The following is a 17822-nucleotide window of genomic DNA, read 5'->3' as shown; positions in this document are numbered from 1 at the left end:
AAAAAAAAAAACAAAGAAAGAAAAGCAATACTTCTACACGCACCCAACTTATTGGATGGCCACTGGTCCTGGATTCTTGACATTGGACGGGTACTTCGCGCCCTCTAGCGGCTTGATGCGGAATTGTTGTCCCGGATATATCTCTTGTGCGAGCGCCTCCAAGCCATCGGTGCGGCCAAAACCAGGTTCGGCCTTGGCTCGGTGAATGCCGTATTTCTTAGCATTTTCTTCTTCTAAATCAAAGGCAGCCTTGTCCGCTGCCTCAAGCGCTTTATAAGCTACGTCTAGCTCGTGAAGAGGAGGGAGTTTCACTTCGCCCTTTTCAATCTCAGCTGCCTCCTGTATGGTGTGCGGTGTGTACGCGATACGCTCCCATGATGCGAGACGGTCAAAAAGTGTGCTACGGCGGTTTACTTGATCCAGCTCATAGGTCAAAATCCAGTTGTCATCAAACCATGGGTTTGGCACAGTCCACGGCAGTAGCTTGCCAAAGAAGCGCCCAATACCCCGATAGCAGGGGAAAACGAGACGACCGTTGAAGTGTGAGGAAATGTTTCGAAACCCCTCAACGTGCGTCAGTGTCTGGGGACCACCCAAATCGAACTTGTAGCGCACAGCCCGGTGAGCCATTGAGCAACGCACCACAGCCCGCGCCGCATCCACAACCCACGTCGGCTGCACTAGGGTATTGGGGAAGCACGCTGGATAAATGTAGCGTCCAAGACCCCGATAGCGATATTTCTTCCCATACAGTGGACCAAAACGAATAATTGTCGCATCTGGGTGGTTGGCGCCCACCGCATCCTCTGCACGGGCACGGAAGTCACAGTAATTTGACTCGGAGGCAAACGTTGCATCCAGACCATTGCAGAAGATCACACGTTCCGCCCGTACACTACGCGCTGTCCAGCTCACATTGGTAGCCCCTGTCAAAAATACGTCATGGTGGCTATTGTTGGCGTATTCTGCGTGATAATCGACAGCGAACACCAGCGTATCACTGCCATTGGACGCCACGTTGACTTGAATGCGGTCCGTCACGTCACACTCGTGGAGTTCAATCTTCTCAGGGTACTTCTGGAGGAGCAGGTCAAGGTCGGATCCAGCTGGGATGAGGGTAGGGTAGCGCGTTGTGGCACATACCTTCTCAATGTCGGGGTGTTCGCAGAGCTCCCGCACAATCTCCGCGCCGAGGTAACCGCTGGCTCCGAACACTGTTACCCGTCTCGCAGGCTTAGGGTTCAGGCGGCGGCGTTCGTGCGGTAGTCGCACCGCCGGGTTCGGAACAAGCATTGCAGCCCAGTACGGGCCTCGCTCATAACCAAATTCACCACCCGTGGTCTTTGGCTTGCGGGTGGGGTACATCTGCTCCAAGTCCTTGCGATCGAGAAACATGGACTCCGGCTGGTGGCCGTACGGGTCCCAGAATGCACGCATCGACGTCGCCGCCACGCGGCACGCGGCACCACTTCCCCAGCGACGCATCGCGTTTTTCCCTCTCGTTTCTTTCCTACTTGCACAGAACGCAGAAATAGCACACAAGGCAGGGTAGGGCAAAAAAGCAAGAGGGAAGGACGGACAAGCAGGAAGGGGAGAAAAGGAAGCAAGAAAAAAGTCAGCAGTGGCGATAATTCCTCGTCATCATTTGCCATCTTCCTTTTCCCTTTCCTTTTCGGCTTTTTTTTTGCTTCTGCGTTGCTTTTAGAGCTCATCTTCATTTCTCGCACACTATCCTCTGCAATTCCTTCGCTGTGTCTCCAATAAGGAGCGTTGCCACACACAGACACACACACACACAGACACCTCTCACTCCCCACTACTGCTATTTTCACCCCTTACCCCCACAAAGACCAGCAGAACTCCTTCACACTTTAGAAAATAGCGGCCTTTTTCTGCTAAAGCAAAACCTCTAGTTATTGCTCCAATGTGATACTCCAATCATCCATAACAGGCAAGTCGGGTTTGCGCAGAACCAGTGCCCCGCCTTGCAATTCGTACTCAATTTCTTGTCCAACAAGGAGCGACTGCGCTGCTGTTTCCACAATAACGCGCTTGGGTCGACCTTGGTAACCAAATATGATAACACGCTCCACTCTGTTTCGCACAGTGGAGAATGTGGAGGATTGCATGGCTTCAGGATGTGCCGTACATGTGAGACGGTTCTCTGTGAAGGAGAACCGGCGATGAATGTAAGCCCCCGATTCGTAAGCGAAGGACTCGCCGTCGTCAATAAAAAGATCCCCGTCGCTATTGCCACGCTCGTTTAACGCGATGTAGAGTGTGAAGGGATCATGCTGGGCACTGTACGTGCCACGCCGCAGACGCAGCTTTGCCGGTATGATGTGACCGCCGCGCAGAAAGAGCGGAATGGTGTCCATGTCAACCGCCATGTGCAGGGGGCCGGGCGGCACCACCTCACCCGTGGTGTATGAATACCACACAGCCCCCGCAGGCACCGTAACGACTTTCTCCTTCGCGCCCCGCTCGAGCACAGGCGAGACGAGGAGCGAGGGCCCGAACATGAACGTGTATTGTTCGTCGTACAGTGTCTCATCGTGGGGGAACTCGTAGAAGAGTGGGCGCAAAACAGTGGATCCTGTCTTGTGGCTGAGGAAGAACTGCGTGTACAGATACGGTAGGAGAGAGTAGCGAAGCGCCAACGCAACGCGAATACGATCCGTTGCAGCTTCGCTGAACATCCACGGCTCACGCCGCTTAGTCTCCAAGTGTGCGTGCGCTCGCATAAATGGGTAAAATACACCACCTTGCATCCATCGTACAAAGAGTTCCTCATCCGGTTCATAGAGAAATCCGCCTATATCAGCACCACAGAATGCGTAGTTTGACACTGAGATAGACAACAACTCTGGGAAAGAGTTTTTGAAGTGATCCCAGTGTGCCATGTTGTCGCCAGTCCACATTGCTGCATAACGCTGTGAACCGGAGAAGAAACTCCGCGTTAGAATAAATGGCCGCATGGCGTGCTCAAGACCCTTACTACTCTCAATGTGTCCTTGGTGAGCAGTCATCACGCTGAAGAATGAGTACATATTATGTACGTACTTGTTCGAAACCAGCCTACCACTGTCACTAGTGTGCATGGCGTCGCGGGACATCGTCTTGTCAGGGACCTCGAACACTGATGGTTCGTTCATGTCTACCCATGTATGTACGTCGTGACTACTTCCCTCATAGCGGTCATGATGGAAGAGTGAGGCATACCAGTCTCTTGTTCGCTTGTTGTAAAAATCAACCCATGAGCTCAGCCCGGGCCAGCATTTACCCTCGTAGTCGCTTTTCCCGTCTGACCCCTTCACATAATGATTGCCTTTCACCGCTTCCTCATGCACATGATAACCAGCCTCACGCTTGACGTGTGGGTCCTTGATAGTGACGAGTTTTCGTCCCTTCGATGCCAGAGCCTTGACAAGCACCGCAGGTTCAGGGAAGTTATGTTTGTCCCAGGTAAAGTACTTCTTGCCGTCTGTATGTTCAATATCGAGCCACAGGGTATCGTACGGCAGGTTGTGCCGGTCAAAGCCCTGATCGACACTCAGACAGTCGTTAGTGTTGCGATAGTTCCAACGGCACTGATGATAACCCAGGCTGAAGTACGGCGGCAGCATGGTGGCACCTGTGATGGAGGCATGTTGCTGCTGTACTTTTGCTGGCGTCGGTCCAGGAAATAAAAACAAGTCGACAACACCAGCCTCCGCGTTCCATGTACACCCTACTGTCTCACCGAATCGCACATGCAGTGTCATGCCAGCACTGTTGAGGAAAAGCACACCCGTGGAGGCCGTTGCAGAATGAGCGAGAAGGAAAGGGACTGTACCGTAAAGCGACTGTGGATTGTCGATTTTGTATTGAAAAGAGTCCGTGTTATACATGTCATACGTCACATTTTCATGGAGCGCTAAATCCATCGCGTGCTCGGGGACACCGTAGAGGCGCCGGGCGGAGGGAAAAGCAAACGTCACAGACGGCGCATCCAGAGTGGCCAGCGATACATTCAGGGATGTAAAATGGGAACCGCCACAGTGGTATGCCGCCTGGAAAATATCCTCTACGACGCTCGTTGTCATGACACACGGCCCGCTTCGAACGGTGCAGCTGGCTGCCGTGCAGCTTGAGTCAAGCCGTCCACTCTCCGGGTCCCGTACCACGACATTCTCGACTTCGTAATACCATTCCGTTTGTGGCCTCAATTTAAGCCGCAAAATGCCATTACCGTAGTCAGAAACGTCTAGAGAAGCTTTAGAATCCACCTTTGCAATTTCATGGCCGCTTACGCTCCCTGTCGCAAGCAATACAGCCGCAGGCAGCAGAAGCAGCAGCATCGGCAGCTCGTATCGGAAGCCCCAGAACAAAATTCCCGTCATGATAATTTGCTGGTTTATGGTAATTCCAGAGAAACTTCAAATCTTTAACGCCCACCCCACACACCAAGCAAACACAACAAAAAAAAAACACAACAACATCAACAGAAAACAATAAAAGTAGGTAATAAGAAAACACAAAAAAAAAAGAAGGCGTATTGTTGCAAGTGTAATCATGGAGTAGCATCAAAAAGAAACACACTGCTCTTATACGTTCATCCGTAAGGCAATGAGAATGGAGATCAGGATTGCCTAAGTTCCTGTTTCAGTGCTGCTCCATCAACATAGCGGAGACCACAGTTCATCGCAAACTGTGCGTCTCTCTTCCCCTGAGACGAGGGATTTGCGCTGCTTCCACTTGCGTCATCTGCTGCAGCACCCACAAGCAACGATTCCGCATCGGCGCGAAGTCCACCGTTAAGCTGGGCGATGAAGAACTGCCACACCCCAGAGTACGGGAGAACGAAGGGCATGCCATCACGCCTGTGTGAGGCGCTGATGTAAGACATCGTCGACAGCACCACTGTCACATCGCACTTGAAGTGCTTCTGACAAAGCTCTGCTATTGGGTGTAGTTTTGCCTCGAGAGCAAAGACATTTCCATGGTGAAGCGAGGGGTAGTGATCCAAGAGGACGATACGATAGCCCTTCTCCACCAGCTTCTGCGCCGCAGTCAGCAATTCCAGATCAATCAAGGACCAGGACGGGTTCCCGTGCTGCAGATAAGCATGTATCGGCTCCCGTCTGAGAAGGACATTGTCAATAATAAAAACGGCAATGAAGCGCGCAGCGTCCGTATAGGTTGATTTGGTAGAGGCGTCTGACGAACCACTCCGTCTAAAAATACGGTACATTATACGTCCATCTGGTATATTCCACGAGACCTCCTTCACACGCAGCGATGTCTCTGTCTTCCCGTGCGTCATAAAGTGAAGGGGCACAGCGTCACGCACTCGAATGAGGTTTGCCATTGTTTCCGTTATGATGGTACTCCCGTGGGCAGCACGCTCACTGCCAGACGCTTCCAGGGCCTTTTGCAGATGTTCTTCAAACACTGCATCGCTTCTTGCCCGTTTGCTCCGCTTCCCTAAGGAGCCATTGGGGCCTCCTGCAACAGTGGACATATCGGTAGCGCTTTCCGTACTCGTTCGCGTGTGCCTCAACAGCTGCTGTGGGTCATCTCCCTCCTCCACGAGGGCAGAACCTTCCGCAACAGCCTGTGTACTTGTGATTGGGCGATGAAGCAGCGTGATGCCCTTCGGCAGACGCTTCTTTGACATGCCTGTGGTGGCGCGAGCAAATATGATGCAGCCCTCGGGCACCACATTGGGCGGGATGGCGAGGTTCGACGCGTCAACAAATAACAGGGGGAGGTGAGCCAAGATGTCCGACCGGCGAGTGAACAGCTGACCTGTGGCATGGTTCAGCAGCACAACGGCGGTGGCAGGTGAAATTTGCACTGGAGTGTCGTCCTTCCCTCGCGTGGAGCGCAGCAACTGCAGAGGGACCCACACATCGGCAATATCCAACTTGTGGCTCGCGCAGAACCTCGTCAGTGTGTCGAGTCTCTCACTCTGCAACAGCCGGTATGCATCTGCCATGCATTCAACTTCAAGAGACAAACAACAAAAGATATACGCATAATCTAAGGAAACAAGGTTCCAAGCAAACAACTACACAAAGCATAAGGCGACTCATCTCGACAAACAGGACTCCGTTCACGCCAACACATACGCATAGAGAATGTATAGAGACTTTGAGAACAAATCATGCGAATACAGCAAGGCGAAACCGAAGGAAGGGAGAAACAAAAAAAGAAAAAAAAAACTAATTAATAACTACAAGAGAAACTCATTCGATAAGAATCCAACCACCGTTGCTACAGCTTGAAGACTCTTCCAAGTCGCCCTCGGAACCCTTTGTTTTCGGCGTCCACGAGATGGTCACAATTATAAAAGATACCCCGCCTACCTCCACGCGTGTCTCAGACACACTGCCGTTTCCATCTGCAGAGGGTGCAGGCTCGAAGCAGCACGCCACATCAACTCCTCCACCAGCACCAGCTAAAATCTTCACTTCGCAGCGACCACAGTCACCGTCAAGCACGACGGCATCGAGCACGGCGTTATCACCCTGCTGCTTCTCCTGCGAAGGAACGAGTGAGGATGGTGATGATGTGGAGGTAGTGGAAAAACGTCGCACAGCCGTCACAACGCAACTCCGCGATGGAAGCTCTGGTGAAGGAAGACAAATCCACTCGAGACCAGCCGCTGCGTCAAAAAAATCACTTTTATCACTGACGCCTGTGCAAAAGAATGTCGTTTCACTGCAATTAACCAATACAATTGGCTGGAATGACATTTCCTCCTCCTCCTCCTGCTGCTGCTCATTCTTGATCTGCATAGAAAATTTACTGCTAAACTCATTCAAGGTGCGAGTCATCAATTCCAACTTCACAGGTGTCACCATGCTTGGCGGCTCCCCCATATGGTAATTCTCATCAAAGAGAGCTGCCGTAATCTTTGCACGTTGCAACCGAGTTGAAGATTGTGTCAAGAGTGCCACCACACCCACCATGAAATTACATTTGCCTATAAACTCGGTTGTGACGCGGAAGACGGCCTCCTTGCTGCCGTCGCGAAACACACCGTCAAGGTTAACGGTGAAACTGAATGTGCGTGGGTCACCGTGCCACGCTTGTCCGGCGCTCTCGCATCTCAAACGTATCCGCTCGGGATCCGCTGCCTCTTTTTGGGCCAACTCTAACAGCTTCCGACGTTCAGCGTCCGTCCCGGCGTCACCACTACCACGTGACCGGTCAACCATGCGCACATCTGCAGTAGCAGCGAGCAGCATATCCCCTTCAGCCACCGCGTGGAAGAAAATGATAAGCAACACATCCGCCGAGGCACTATCGAGGGGAAGCATGTACGTTACCGCCCCACTCAAGGTGTTTTCAACAGCGTCGTCTCCACAACCAATCACGCCGCAGACGGCGCAACGTGACGACGGGACCGACTCCGGCGGCTCAAAATCGAAGTACCCGCCATGGACCACATGTGTGACGTACTTCAGCTCCGTGCTGAGCTCCTTTACGTCAGACACCATTCGGTTCGCGATCGCCAGTGTTGCACACGGCTCGCCACCCAAAAAGGAGCCCATGGAGGAACTTATGCGCTCCGACACTGACCTCATCGCACCAAGCTCCACAACCGCACCAGGGCTTCCTGCCGATCTCTCATACATTTTCCGTGTTGGACGCTCGGGTATGGCAGATACAATCTCTCGCAGCTTCGACGCGTAGTCAATATGACTCTTGACGAGAAACGTCACGTCGAAGTTTTCTACACCAGGAACGTTCACAGGACTGATACCAGCCATCGGCCGCAGTGCCGCTTCGTTCATCTTGTACATAAGCCAAAGAAGCCAGTCACTGCGGGAGTAGATATTGACGATGCGACCAGCCACAACACGTCGCAGCTCCCGCCACAATGCTCGGGAGGATGTTACTGTCGATCCCATCAGAAACACATTTTCAACAACACCAAACGCCTCTACACGATTTAGCTCGCGCAAACACTCCACAATGACACGTGACCCGAAACCAAAACCAATAAGAGAAACAGGGCGATTACCCTTATGCGGGTCTAAGAGGGCCCCCGCCAGATCCTTCCCTGTATAGCTTGCGCGGTTTGAAAGTGTGGCAAAAACATTGTCGATCACGCCAGTTGCCCAAACAGCATACATTGGCAGTGAGAAGGTCCCTTTAAGAGCATCGAGCGCACGAAGGCCGACAAAGAGAGCGCCTTGCAGGAAATAGTCTTTTGCTGCATCAGTTGCAGTCGAAACAACTTTGTCACCAAGACGATCGATGATTGGCGTCGTTGATCCCGCGTTAATGGTGCGACCAAACTTTGTCTGATATTCATCTTCCCAGTGCACCACATACGCCTCCGTCGCGCCAAACAAGCGGGCACCAGGTAGAAAAGGGGCCCAGAGCGCCACTTGTTGGTCCTGCTGAGGCCTCCGCTGGTCAAAGATTGAAACAAAACCACCAACAGCTATCGTGAGCGAGGGGGACTTATGTATTTCTGTAATCACAGCACGTTCAACAAAGTCTTCTATGCGCAGTTCAACCATGTGCAGATTCGTGTTTACGCGGAGGTCTGCTGATACAAAGGATCCTAACATCGGAATGGGCATGGGTCTACTACTAGGCAACTGCTCCAAGCTCAAGGGATACTCCATAAGTCCCTGCAAAGATAACCTTGCCACACAGGCTACGTTGATGTTGTTCCAAGCGCTCACCTCAAACTGAAGCTTCATGTAGAGTACTCGATGCAGAACCTGTATGGTGTCGTGAATATTGCCATTTACAACCTCGATAAGGAAGAAACCTTCAGCCCCCATCAGACTCATATTAGCGTTGGTAAACACATCGAGTGACGCCCGTTTAGAGTCAATGTTGGTTGTGTTATGGGGCGATTTAGAGCTTCGCACACCATTTAGGAGCACACACCTAAGTACACGTACCAAGTGCTTAGAGTTATTTACAATTGACACCCCAATCTGGCGGCGCGCCGACACTGTATTCATGGTTTCCACAATGCGTTGTTGTATCTCCTTGGCTGGAAAGGTAGCAGCACCAGAACATTCCTTAGATGCATCGCCTTCTTCGGTCAATTCCGAAATAAGAACAAACGGCATCGGCGAAAAGCGAGTCTCCACAAGTATGTTCTGGATAGTAAGTGTATTATCAGAGTCAAAAATTTCCTCGCGGAGCTTTTTGAGTGTCTCCCGCGGTTTAAACGCCTCTCGGACACTGGTAACAGCAACTGAAATGATCAAATTGCCCAGGAGAGAAAGTTCAGCTAATACCCAGAGACGCAGCATACAGGCAGCCGCAGCCACCATACCTGCCTTTGCCACTGGAACGATGTTGTAGCATACCGCACACCCCGCGCCAGTGGGGCGAGCGTAGCGATTAAGAGACACAAAAATGCCAGCGCTATCCTCTCCGATGATCTTTGGTGGCACAAGACCCCAAGTACCGGCTATTAGCTTTACAGCCTTCAACTCCAATCGGTATCCCCGCAATGAGCATTGCACAGCGAACGTGAGGCAACGCATGCGACGTTGAAATTGATCGCTTGTAGCCAAGTTCTGCATTGCAACCGCACGTGTGTGCGCTGGTACAACAATTCCACCTCTTGTCGTCTCCTCCAAGACGGTCTGGACACTCATCCATAAATCGTGATCCTTGTCCTCTGCTGCCACCCGTCGGCTGGCATCCCTCCACTGCACCTTCTGGCTCTCGCTAAGCACCGAAAGCAAAGCATTGTCGTTGCCGTCCACAAAGGGCGGAAGCTCCTCAATCTCCGTGGTGGAGCGGATCATAAACACATCTGAGTCTGCTGTGCGGCGATACGCCCTGTATCCTGCCAAGCTCGCCCCGCCAATACCGAACATGACGGTCATATGGGCTACTGTCAGCACCGGCGTGACGACAGCGACGAGAGCTGCGGTGTGTGTGGCTGCTCCGACCAGTCCTCCCATAACCACCGCTGCCGCCGTGCTGCCTAGCAACGCGCCACCAGTAGCACCAGCGAAGACGAGCGTCGAGGTGGTGGCGCTGGCAAGGGCGCTGAGCGCAGGCGCAATGAACGGGGCCGCAAGACCTCCTGTAAAAACAAGCGCTATTCCGCCAACCGCTGCGAACGTTCCGACAGTCGCCACACGGCGCACACTACTATTCTTTTCCTCCTTGTGGGATCGCACAGCCTGCTGTTTTTCCCGAAGCCCCAAAAAGCCATCGTCTCCCGAGGGCGACGGAGAAGACGCCACTGCATCCACCAATGCACCCTCGCGTGCCTCAACGAGATCAAAGGGTATCGCAAATAGCCAACAAAGACGGCGAACCGCAGCACGCAAATGCGCGTCGTACACGCCTGTGCGAACCGCCAGATTAAAAGGGAGAAGTGTTATGACGGGATCCAACTCGGGCGGAATGATGTCCATAGCCTCCTCCAGTTCTTGTCGTGTCATCTGCCGATCATACACTTCCTCTAGGCGGTACGGTGGCGGCAGTAGCAAGCCGTAGAATACATCCATAAGCCCCTGATCACCTACACAGGAACAGAGCAACCGACACACTGCAATGCGGTATTCGGGCGGAAGCTGCTTTTTCTCAGTGATCCTCTCCGTTGCGGTGATGAAGGCCTCTTGCAGCTCGTTCTCATCACGCGCCGCCCTGTACGGTTCCCACAGGAACGTGAAATCCCTGAATAACATAGAACCTCTTCAACAACAGTTGTGTTCCTCAGCCACCCTTTTCCTTGCTTCAAAAGTGCATGTGAAACACCAACAGGCAAAGTAAAGGAAAATAATTTCGATGTGATCGGGCCCGCTGGTACTTCTTTCTAAAATGCAACATGCACGACCCTCACTCCTGACCATATTCTCGATCCAAACATTATCATGGTACCTTTCTTGTCCTTCACATATCCATTGATCTATTCTTCTTCCTTTTCTCTCTCCTCTCCTGTCCTCTCCCAACTCTTTCGGTTCCACTTCATTTCTCGCTGTTTCCCCACATCTCAACAAAGGCAGAGTAGTCAAAGCAGCCCTCGCTAATGAAGTCCCACACCTCGTCCGCGATCTCACCGCTGCGGGCCAAGAGGAGACTTGCCGCATCCTCCATGGACTCAATGGATGGACAGTTCTCCAATACATAGGCGTCTAGCTCCGCCTCCACCTGCGCAAGCACGCCCTTGTGCAGTACGTGTCTCTCGTGGTCGTCAGTGACCGAGGAAATTGGGGGCAGTCGCTTGAGAACAGCGCTGGGGTCGAAGTTCACCATGAAACCCTCGATCACGCCCACAAGCTCGTCAAACTGTATGTCCTTGGCTGTACCACAGCTCCCACATACTATGAACTCTCCCTCCTCGGTGTCCATCGTGCTTCGTCACGTCCCCCATTTAAAACCAAAGCAAAGGGGAAAGAGTAGAATGAGGTAAACTTGAGCACACAAATAGACTTGTCGCAGGTAGACAAAGAAGTGTCAGTGATATTACAAACATGAAACGGCGCATCTATATATACATACATATATAGATATGCAACCCAACGCAATAATAAACAAAAATGAAAGAAGCGAACGCTTACCTTCGGTAGGCAACTACTATTGCTGTTATCAAGGCAGGGGAATATCCTCGTCCACGACACGTCTTTTTCCCTCATCTGCTACTCGTTGAAATGTGGTTGTCATTGTTGTGCCCGTTGTCTGGCGGCCTTTGCACCCCACGCCAATGCGTCGCTCCGCCTCGCGCAGCTCACGCCAAGTGAAACGAATATACCGGCTCGTGCGGGAAATAACTGCTGTGTAGTCTGGCACGAAGATGCCCTCCCGCAGGAGTACCACTTCTCCAAACGACGAGAAGCTGCGCTTTTCTGCTGTGAACGCGCCATCGCCCACAACGATACGCACACCACCGCTGAGTAGAAGCGTGAAGGCGTCACTCCGCTCGCCACGCCTGTAGAGCACGGGGCCCTCCTCGCCCTGCTCCGGCAGCCGCACAACGCGGTCACCAATGTAGTCAATGAAACACTTCACCTGTGGTAGGCTCCACATTGCGAACGCCACGTACGAATTGATGAAGAAGCTTGCGAGTGCCCATTTTTGTTCTGTGGTCAGGGTGTCGTCAGCGCCCGCACCTTCATTCTCCACCACGTAAGAGTAGAAGTTGACACGTGGCGCTACACGCGGCACGGGGCTAATTTTCTGAAACCCGGTCTCACCCTCTTCGCCATGGCCTTCTTCCTTCCTCAATTTACTGTCACTCTCTTCCATGCTCTGATCATACTCATCATAGATGTCGGCCTTTATGATGCGCTCAATGACGTCCTCCAGAGTCACAATGCCTATAATATGACGCGGGGACCTACTAGCTGGTGATGATCGGGATGCAATAACCTTAACCTGTGACGGCACAGTGTGCCGATCCTCTGATACTGTTGTCATATTGGCTGCCCCTGCTCCCACTCCTTCTCCTCCCACCTCGCTCAACTGATTTTCTACCAGTTCTTTCTCCACAAGGAGAAGGTGCGAAGTCTTCGATAAAAAGACACGCAATAACTCATGAAGCATCATCGTATCAGGAACAATGAAAATATCACGCGGATTCAAATCTAACAGACTCCCAACGGTGAGGTTCCCATCCATCTGCTGCAACGGGATATTGATAAGATCCCTCACGTACAGCACACCAATGATGTCCGAAGGGCAATCGTTAGCGTACACGGGTAGTCGTGACTTTCCACATATCCACAGTTGTTCCAGAAGTTTTCGGGTAAGGGGAAGAGTACTCGCTAGCATCTGGGTTCTATCTAGTGGTGTAAGAATCCCTGAAAGGTTGGCTTCGTTCATCTCGAGGGCTCCAGTAATCATACGCATCTCATCGTCTCCAAGTCCACATTTGTCGGCATACTTTTCGAAATGGATGCGGAGTAACTTTTTTAATTCATTTCGGTCGTAAACGAGCCCCTCGTCATGAGTAACGAGGCACTCTAGCAACATCCCCAGTGGCTTCGCCACGGGGTAAAGCAAGAAAAGAGCAATGGACACAATAGGGGCACTCTTCGCCCCCACCCACAAGGCATACGGTCCCTTGTTACAGACACCCATGGGTATGATTTCAGCCAACACGAACACAACTACGGTGGCAACAATAAAGTTAACAAACTCTGTGGAACGCACCATGGCCGCCACCATTTGCGAAATGACAACTATTGCCAGCATGTTTCCGATAAGGAGAGTCGCCAAGAGCTGATGGCCATACCTTCGTATTGGAAGAATTTTCTTGGCGTACGTTCGGTCAGGCTCTTTGCCCGCGGATGATATGATATCGAGCATGATGAAGTCCATTCCAAACAGACCAATAGTAAGCCCGGCAAACATGGCAGCAAGTGCAACATTGAGGACACAAACACTTAGCAACAACGGGAATGGCCACGCTGCGTAGCCGTTGGCAATGGCGCCTTCTTCTTTGGTGTCCTTCGCCCCTGCCGCGGCCATTGCCTCAGCAGCTGTCCATAGCCACAGGAGAGGAGCGTACGATCCCACTCGCCTAAATCCCATACAGGAGTCTGAAAGAAGACGAAACGTAAACACAGACACACACACACACACACACACACACAAAATGAAGGGGAGCACGTGGGGGTACAAAAAGAAAAAAAAACAACAGATCAATAAAAAGGAAAAGAAGGAGCATTAAACCAGCAATAAAAAAGGCTTTGGGGACGCAACAGAGCAAACACAAATACAAGCAAAGAAACAAACAATTTTAAACTTTATGGTAATTTGACATCATCGCCAAATGTCCCATACAATTTGCGACTGCGAGGAGACACCAACAATGTGTCCTTGTCGCCCATACGCGAGGTGTGCACTGCAGCAGTCCCCACTGGTTGGGCTGAAGACACCCGTGATATGGGACGGTGAACTGTGTCTGTGTGTTTTTTCGATGTCAACTCACCCCCCTCATATGCGCGCATGTAGACAGAATTGTAAACAAGATACTGCTCGTATTGGTCCTTTCTGATGCGATACACTCGCGTTGGGGAGAGAACGACAGCGTCAAAATCAGGGACATAGTACGGTGATGTCAACGCCTCCTCCGCCAGCCACTCGAAGGAGCGCCGCTTGAGAGGAAAATTGTTGGGCCCAACCAACATATCCACTTTGCCTCCAAGCACCAACGTGAATGTCGTCGATGGTTCGCCATCGCGGTACAAGACGAAACGCTCCTCCGCCGCTCTAGAGATGAGATCGGGGTTGTGCCGCTCTTGGGGAGCCTCCATCCAAGATGTTGAAGGAGTTCGAAACAGACCAGAGCACTCAGCAGCGTTTGGCGACAACAACCTCGAGCTTGATGATCTCCTCTCGCGAGCATTTTGTTTGTGCGGCGTACTTGCCGCCGTATCAGGCGGCGGAATAAGCTGCTGGTCACCACAAGCGTCAAGCAGCATCTTCACATAGCCAGGATTCCACAGAAAGAACGCCTTCACTGCCCGGGTCAAGTAGTACGCGACAGCCCAGACCTGTGCCTCTGTCAGGTGCACATTTGCGTACGCGTGGACACCGTACGAGTAAAAATTCGCTCTTGGCACCTGCGTCGGCTCCGGAAGAGGCATGGGGATCCCACTCCCTTTCAATGGTACAGATATATGCGGGTTATCCACGTACTCGAAAACACAGGACCCATAGCGGTCATATTCATCGTAAATTTCCTCCTTGATAAGCTCCTCCACAACGTCCTCCAGTGTCACGACGCCGACAATTTTGCATCCCTCATCAAGAGAGAGGGACCTACGATAGAAAGAGTACATGCGAAGTTCATTTTCATCGTTTTTATTATTCTCATGAGCAGCCTCATCCCCAGTAAAGACAAGTAACATATGTGTTTTGGCATGTTGAAAAAATTTGAGAATCGTCGGCAACGGCGCGTTGACACCAACAGTGGCAAAGGGCCTTGATTTGGCTTGAACAAGGTCTCCAATAGTTGGGGGCGCCGTCCCAGTGTTTGTCAACGACACCGTAAGAAGATCCTTTACGAGAAGGACGCCGGTGTAGTTATTTGGTGATTGCTCGACAGGTATGCGGGAGCGGCCGCTGTTCCACAAACGCTCAATCACTTCCGCAGTGATGACTTCGTTGGCCTGTACTGTGGTTGTTTTCTCAATTGGTGTTATGATGTCACTTACCTTCTTCTCGTGAAAGTCCATTGCGGCGATCAGAAGTTGCAACTCAGATTTGACGAGACCACTACGGTCTCCGTGTGCCTCACAGTGAAGTATCATAAGTTTGCGCAGCTCATTGCGGTCGTATATCTGTCCCGCATCGTGCGGCACGAAACGGTCTAGCAGCTTCCCCATGGGCATGGTCACGGGGTATGCAAGAATCATGGCGACACGCACCAAGCCGCTTCCTGCCGCCGCAATTCGCAGAGAGTACTTTGACTTGCAGATAGACATGGGAAGTATCTCTGTGAAGATAATAATGATGAGTATGCTAATGATAAACCCACCGAGTGCATCATTATCACTTACAACACTTGTCATGGCACCTAGAGTGTTGAGCTCGTGCATGGTTTCCAAGATTACACCAACCTCTTGCACCACCAGCACGTTCATAAGCATGTTTGCCACAATCAACGTGCAGAGTGTCTGGTGGCCTTGGCGGCGCAACGGCAGTATCTGAGAGGCATAGGTGCGGTCCGGCTCTGGTCCACTATTTGCAATAATGTCAAACGTCAGCGTGTCCATGCACATGATGCCTATGGTTAATCCAGCAAACACAGCCGAAAGCGAAAGGTACACCCCAGTGCGTATAAAATGGTCTACGAGAGAGTAGATACGCTTTTCCATCTTTCGGTGTGTGACATTGACGCGAACTTCTTGTTCCGCACCTGTTACATTGAAGGGAGGAGTCTGCGCCGCTTCTACGATTGCCGTAGAAAGCAAAGCTGCAAGGAGGAGAAGCAAAAGACACCTCCGTACGCGAGAAGTCATGCCCTTTCCTCTTTTCTTCCACAGTACGCTAGCAACGCACCTCCAGCAATACGATAAATAATAATAATAATAATAATAATAATGCAAAAAACGCATGATGAGGAAAGAAGAAAAAGAGAGACAGCATCAGACAGAGGCAGTCGACACACGCCTATGGCATTACAGATGGTCACGGATCACCCTCCCCTCGCTTTACCTCTCCCCCTCACACACACACACACACACGCACGCATACACACAAGAACGCATCCACAATGCTCACCGAAACAGCATCCCCAGAGGTACACGCGCATAGAAAACGACGCAAAGGTTAAACAGCTTTTTTTTCTCTTGCGATTTTTTTTTCCGTCTTTTTTTTTTTCTTGCGTTACTTTCATTCCTTTAGAAGATGCCCATTCCTGATGAGTAGTACATGGGCCGCTTTCCGGGGTGTGGCACGTGTGAGAATACAATGATATTAGGCTTCATGACTCCACCTGTGAATCGTATGTAAGCGCCCTTGTTGCCCATCTGGTCACAGTAGTTGGGCGCACTGAAGACAGTGATGCACTTGCCGTCGTGGGCCACCTCGTAGCCTTCATCCTTCACCTCGTGCGAGCGCACCACTAACGTCAGGTTGTTATTCTGCAAGAACTTCTCGGTCACATCAGGGCCAAAGGAAGGGCAGTCAACGCCACGCTGGCTCGGCGACCGGCCCGGCATTGGCTGCGGGTCCGCCCAGAGACTCGCGCTGAGCAGTCCATTTTCCGGGATTTCGCGGAAGCGGTTAAACTTCTGCAACTCGTCTAGCGTCACGTCGTCACGCGAGTAAAGCCCACCGTGCACGACGAAAACTTTCTTGTTAATCACGTGACCGACCGGTAGCGCGTTGAAGACCTCGGAGAAGAGATTGAAGACCTCCTTGCTGTACTTCTGCGTCACCTCGCCTTCGAAGCCGTAGACGCGGTTCATGGACAAACTCTCGTGGTTGCCGCGCGAGATGAACATGCAGTCCGGATACAAAATCTTGTAGGCAAACAAGGTAACGGCGTTCTCAAGCGAGTAGGAGCCGCGATCCACAAAGTCGCCGTTGAATAGATACCAGTTTTCCGGGGACGGGCATCCGTTGAGCTTGAATATGTTGAGAAGGTCATAGTACTGTCCATGTGTGTCACCGCACACAGTGATGTTGCGGCCTTCCGGCACTTCAATTGACACAAAGTTCGGGTAACTCTTGAACAGCTTTAGCACCTCCAACAATATGAAGACAACGTCTCGTCGCTCAATAAGTTTTTCAACGCGGAAACGCTCTATCATGGCCTCCACGAATTGCGGCGTGATCTTATCATTTTCAATGCGCGGCCCATCGTAGTCGGGGCGCCCAGCATCTCGCTTGATTGTCCGCGACACTGGCTCGCCATCGGGCGTGTTAATGGCGTTCTCAAACCGGATACGACGCACCTCCTTCTCACAGAATTCCAGCTTTGCCTGCGCATCCTTATCACCAGGAACGAGCTGCACCACCGTCTTGAAGTCCTTCACTGCCTCCTTGTGCTTGCCAAGGTATAGGTGCGAGGACGCCTTGCGGTAGTACGCCTTAACGAACCCAGGCTCGAGCCGCACCGCCTCGTCGGCATCAGCGAGAGCGGCACCGGGGAGCTCCGTCTTGAGGTACGCGAAGGCGCGGTTGCACAGCAGCGCCGGTGTCTTGTAGAGCTCGATGGCTGCGCTGTAGAGCTCAATGGCGCGATGCCACTTACCCTCCTTGAATGCCTCATTGCCCTGCTCCTTCAGCCGTTCCGCCTCCTCAGCAGCTCCCATTGCCTGCGGCTGCGACGTTAATGAGGTACACACGCGCACGCTCTTGATTCCTTAGATGCAACGGGGCCCGAG

At 51.9% G+C, this 17822-nt stretch overlaps 8 protein-coding genes across 8 annotated transcripts; all 8 read right to left on the bottom strand.

The window, feature by feature from the left end:
• Positions 1–48: 48 nt before the first annotated feature.
• On the bottom strand, positions 49–1485 carry DQ04_01941100 (putative NADH-ubiquinone oxidoreductase complex I subunit, FT; the record flags this gene model as incomplete). The annotated part of the gene is made up of 1 exon (XM_009311341.1): positions 49–1485. The coding sequence occupies one exon, from the start codon at positions 1483–1485 to the stop codon at positions 49–51; it is 1437 nt and encodes a 478-aa protein (XP_009309616.1).
• Positions 1486–1913: 428 nt separating this feature from the next.
• DQ04_01941090 (glucosidase) lies at positions 1914–4382 on the bottom strand (the record flags this gene model as incomplete). The annotated part of the gene is made up of 1 exon (XM_009311340.1): positions 1914–4382. The coding sequence occupies one exon, from the start codon at positions 4380–4382 to the stop codon at positions 1914–1916; it is 2469 nt and encodes an 822-aa protein (XP_009309615.1).
• A 239-nt stretch (positions 4383–4621) lies between these two features.
• DQ04_01941080 (hypothetical protein) lies at positions 4622–5980 on the bottom strand (the record flags this gene model as incomplete). Its single annotated transcript, XM_009311339.1, has 1 exon — positions 4622–5980. One exon carries the CDS (start codon positions 5978–5980, stop codon positions 4622–4624), a length of 1359 nt encoding a protein of 452 aa, XP_009309614.1.
• Positions 5981–6230: 250 nt separating this feature from the next.
• Positions 6231–10670, bottom strand: DQ04_01941070 (hypothetical protein; the record flags this gene model as incomplete). Its single annotated transcript, XM_009311338.1, has 1 exon — positions 6231–10670. The coding sequence occupies one exon, from the start codon at positions 10668–10670 to the stop codon at positions 6231–6233; it is 4440 nt and encodes a 1479-aa protein (XP_009309613.1).
• Positions 10671–10950: 280 nt separating this feature from the next.
• DQ04_01941060 (hypothetical protein) lies at positions 10951–11334 on the bottom strand (the record flags this gene model as incomplete). Its single annotated transcript, XM_009311337.1, has 1 exon — positions 10951–11334. One exon carries the CDS (start codon positions 11332–11334, stop codon positions 10951–10953), a length of 384 nt encoding a protein of 127 aa, XP_009309612.1.
• A 237-nt stretch (positions 11335–11571) lies between these two features.
• Positions 11572–13515, bottom strand: DQ04_01941050 (hypothetical protein; the record flags this gene model as incomplete). The annotated part of the gene is made up of 1 exon (XM_009311336.1): positions 11572–13515. One exon carries the CDS (start codon positions 13513–13515, stop codon positions 11572–11574), a length of 1944 nt encoding a protein of 647 aa, XP_009309611.1.
• A 215-nt stretch (positions 13516–13730) lies between these two features.
• DQ04_01941040 (putative receptor-type adenylate cyclase GRESAG 4) lies at positions 13731–15704 on the bottom strand (the record flags this gene model as incomplete). The annotated part of the gene is made up of 1 exon (XM_009311335.1): positions 13731–15704. One exon carries the CDS (start codon positions 15702–15704, stop codon positions 13731–13733), a length of 1974 nt encoding a protein of 657 aa, XP_009309610.1.
• A 627-nt stretch (positions 15705–16331) lies between these two features.
• DQ04_01941030 (serine/threonine protein phosphatase type 5) lies at positions 16332–17750 on the bottom strand (the record flags this gene model as incomplete). The annotated part of the gene is made up of 1 exon (XM_009311334.1): positions 16332–17750. One exon carries the CDS (start codon positions 17748–17750, stop codon positions 16332–16334), a length of 1419 nt encoding a protein of 472 aa, XP_009309609.1.
• Positions 17751–17822: the final 72 nt, after the last annotated feature.

Source organism: Trypanosoma grayi, assembly GCF_000691245.1.
Source record: "Trypanosoma grayi strain ANR4 Tgr_194_V1, whole genome shotgun sequence".
In the NCBI taxonomy this organism is placed as follows: Eukaryota; Euglenozoa; class Kinetoplastea; order Trypanosomatida; family Trypanosomatidae; genus Trypanosoma; species Trypanosoma grayi.
Note: the sequence above shows the minus strand (reverse complement) of the source record. Positions and strands in the feature narration are given on the sequence as shown.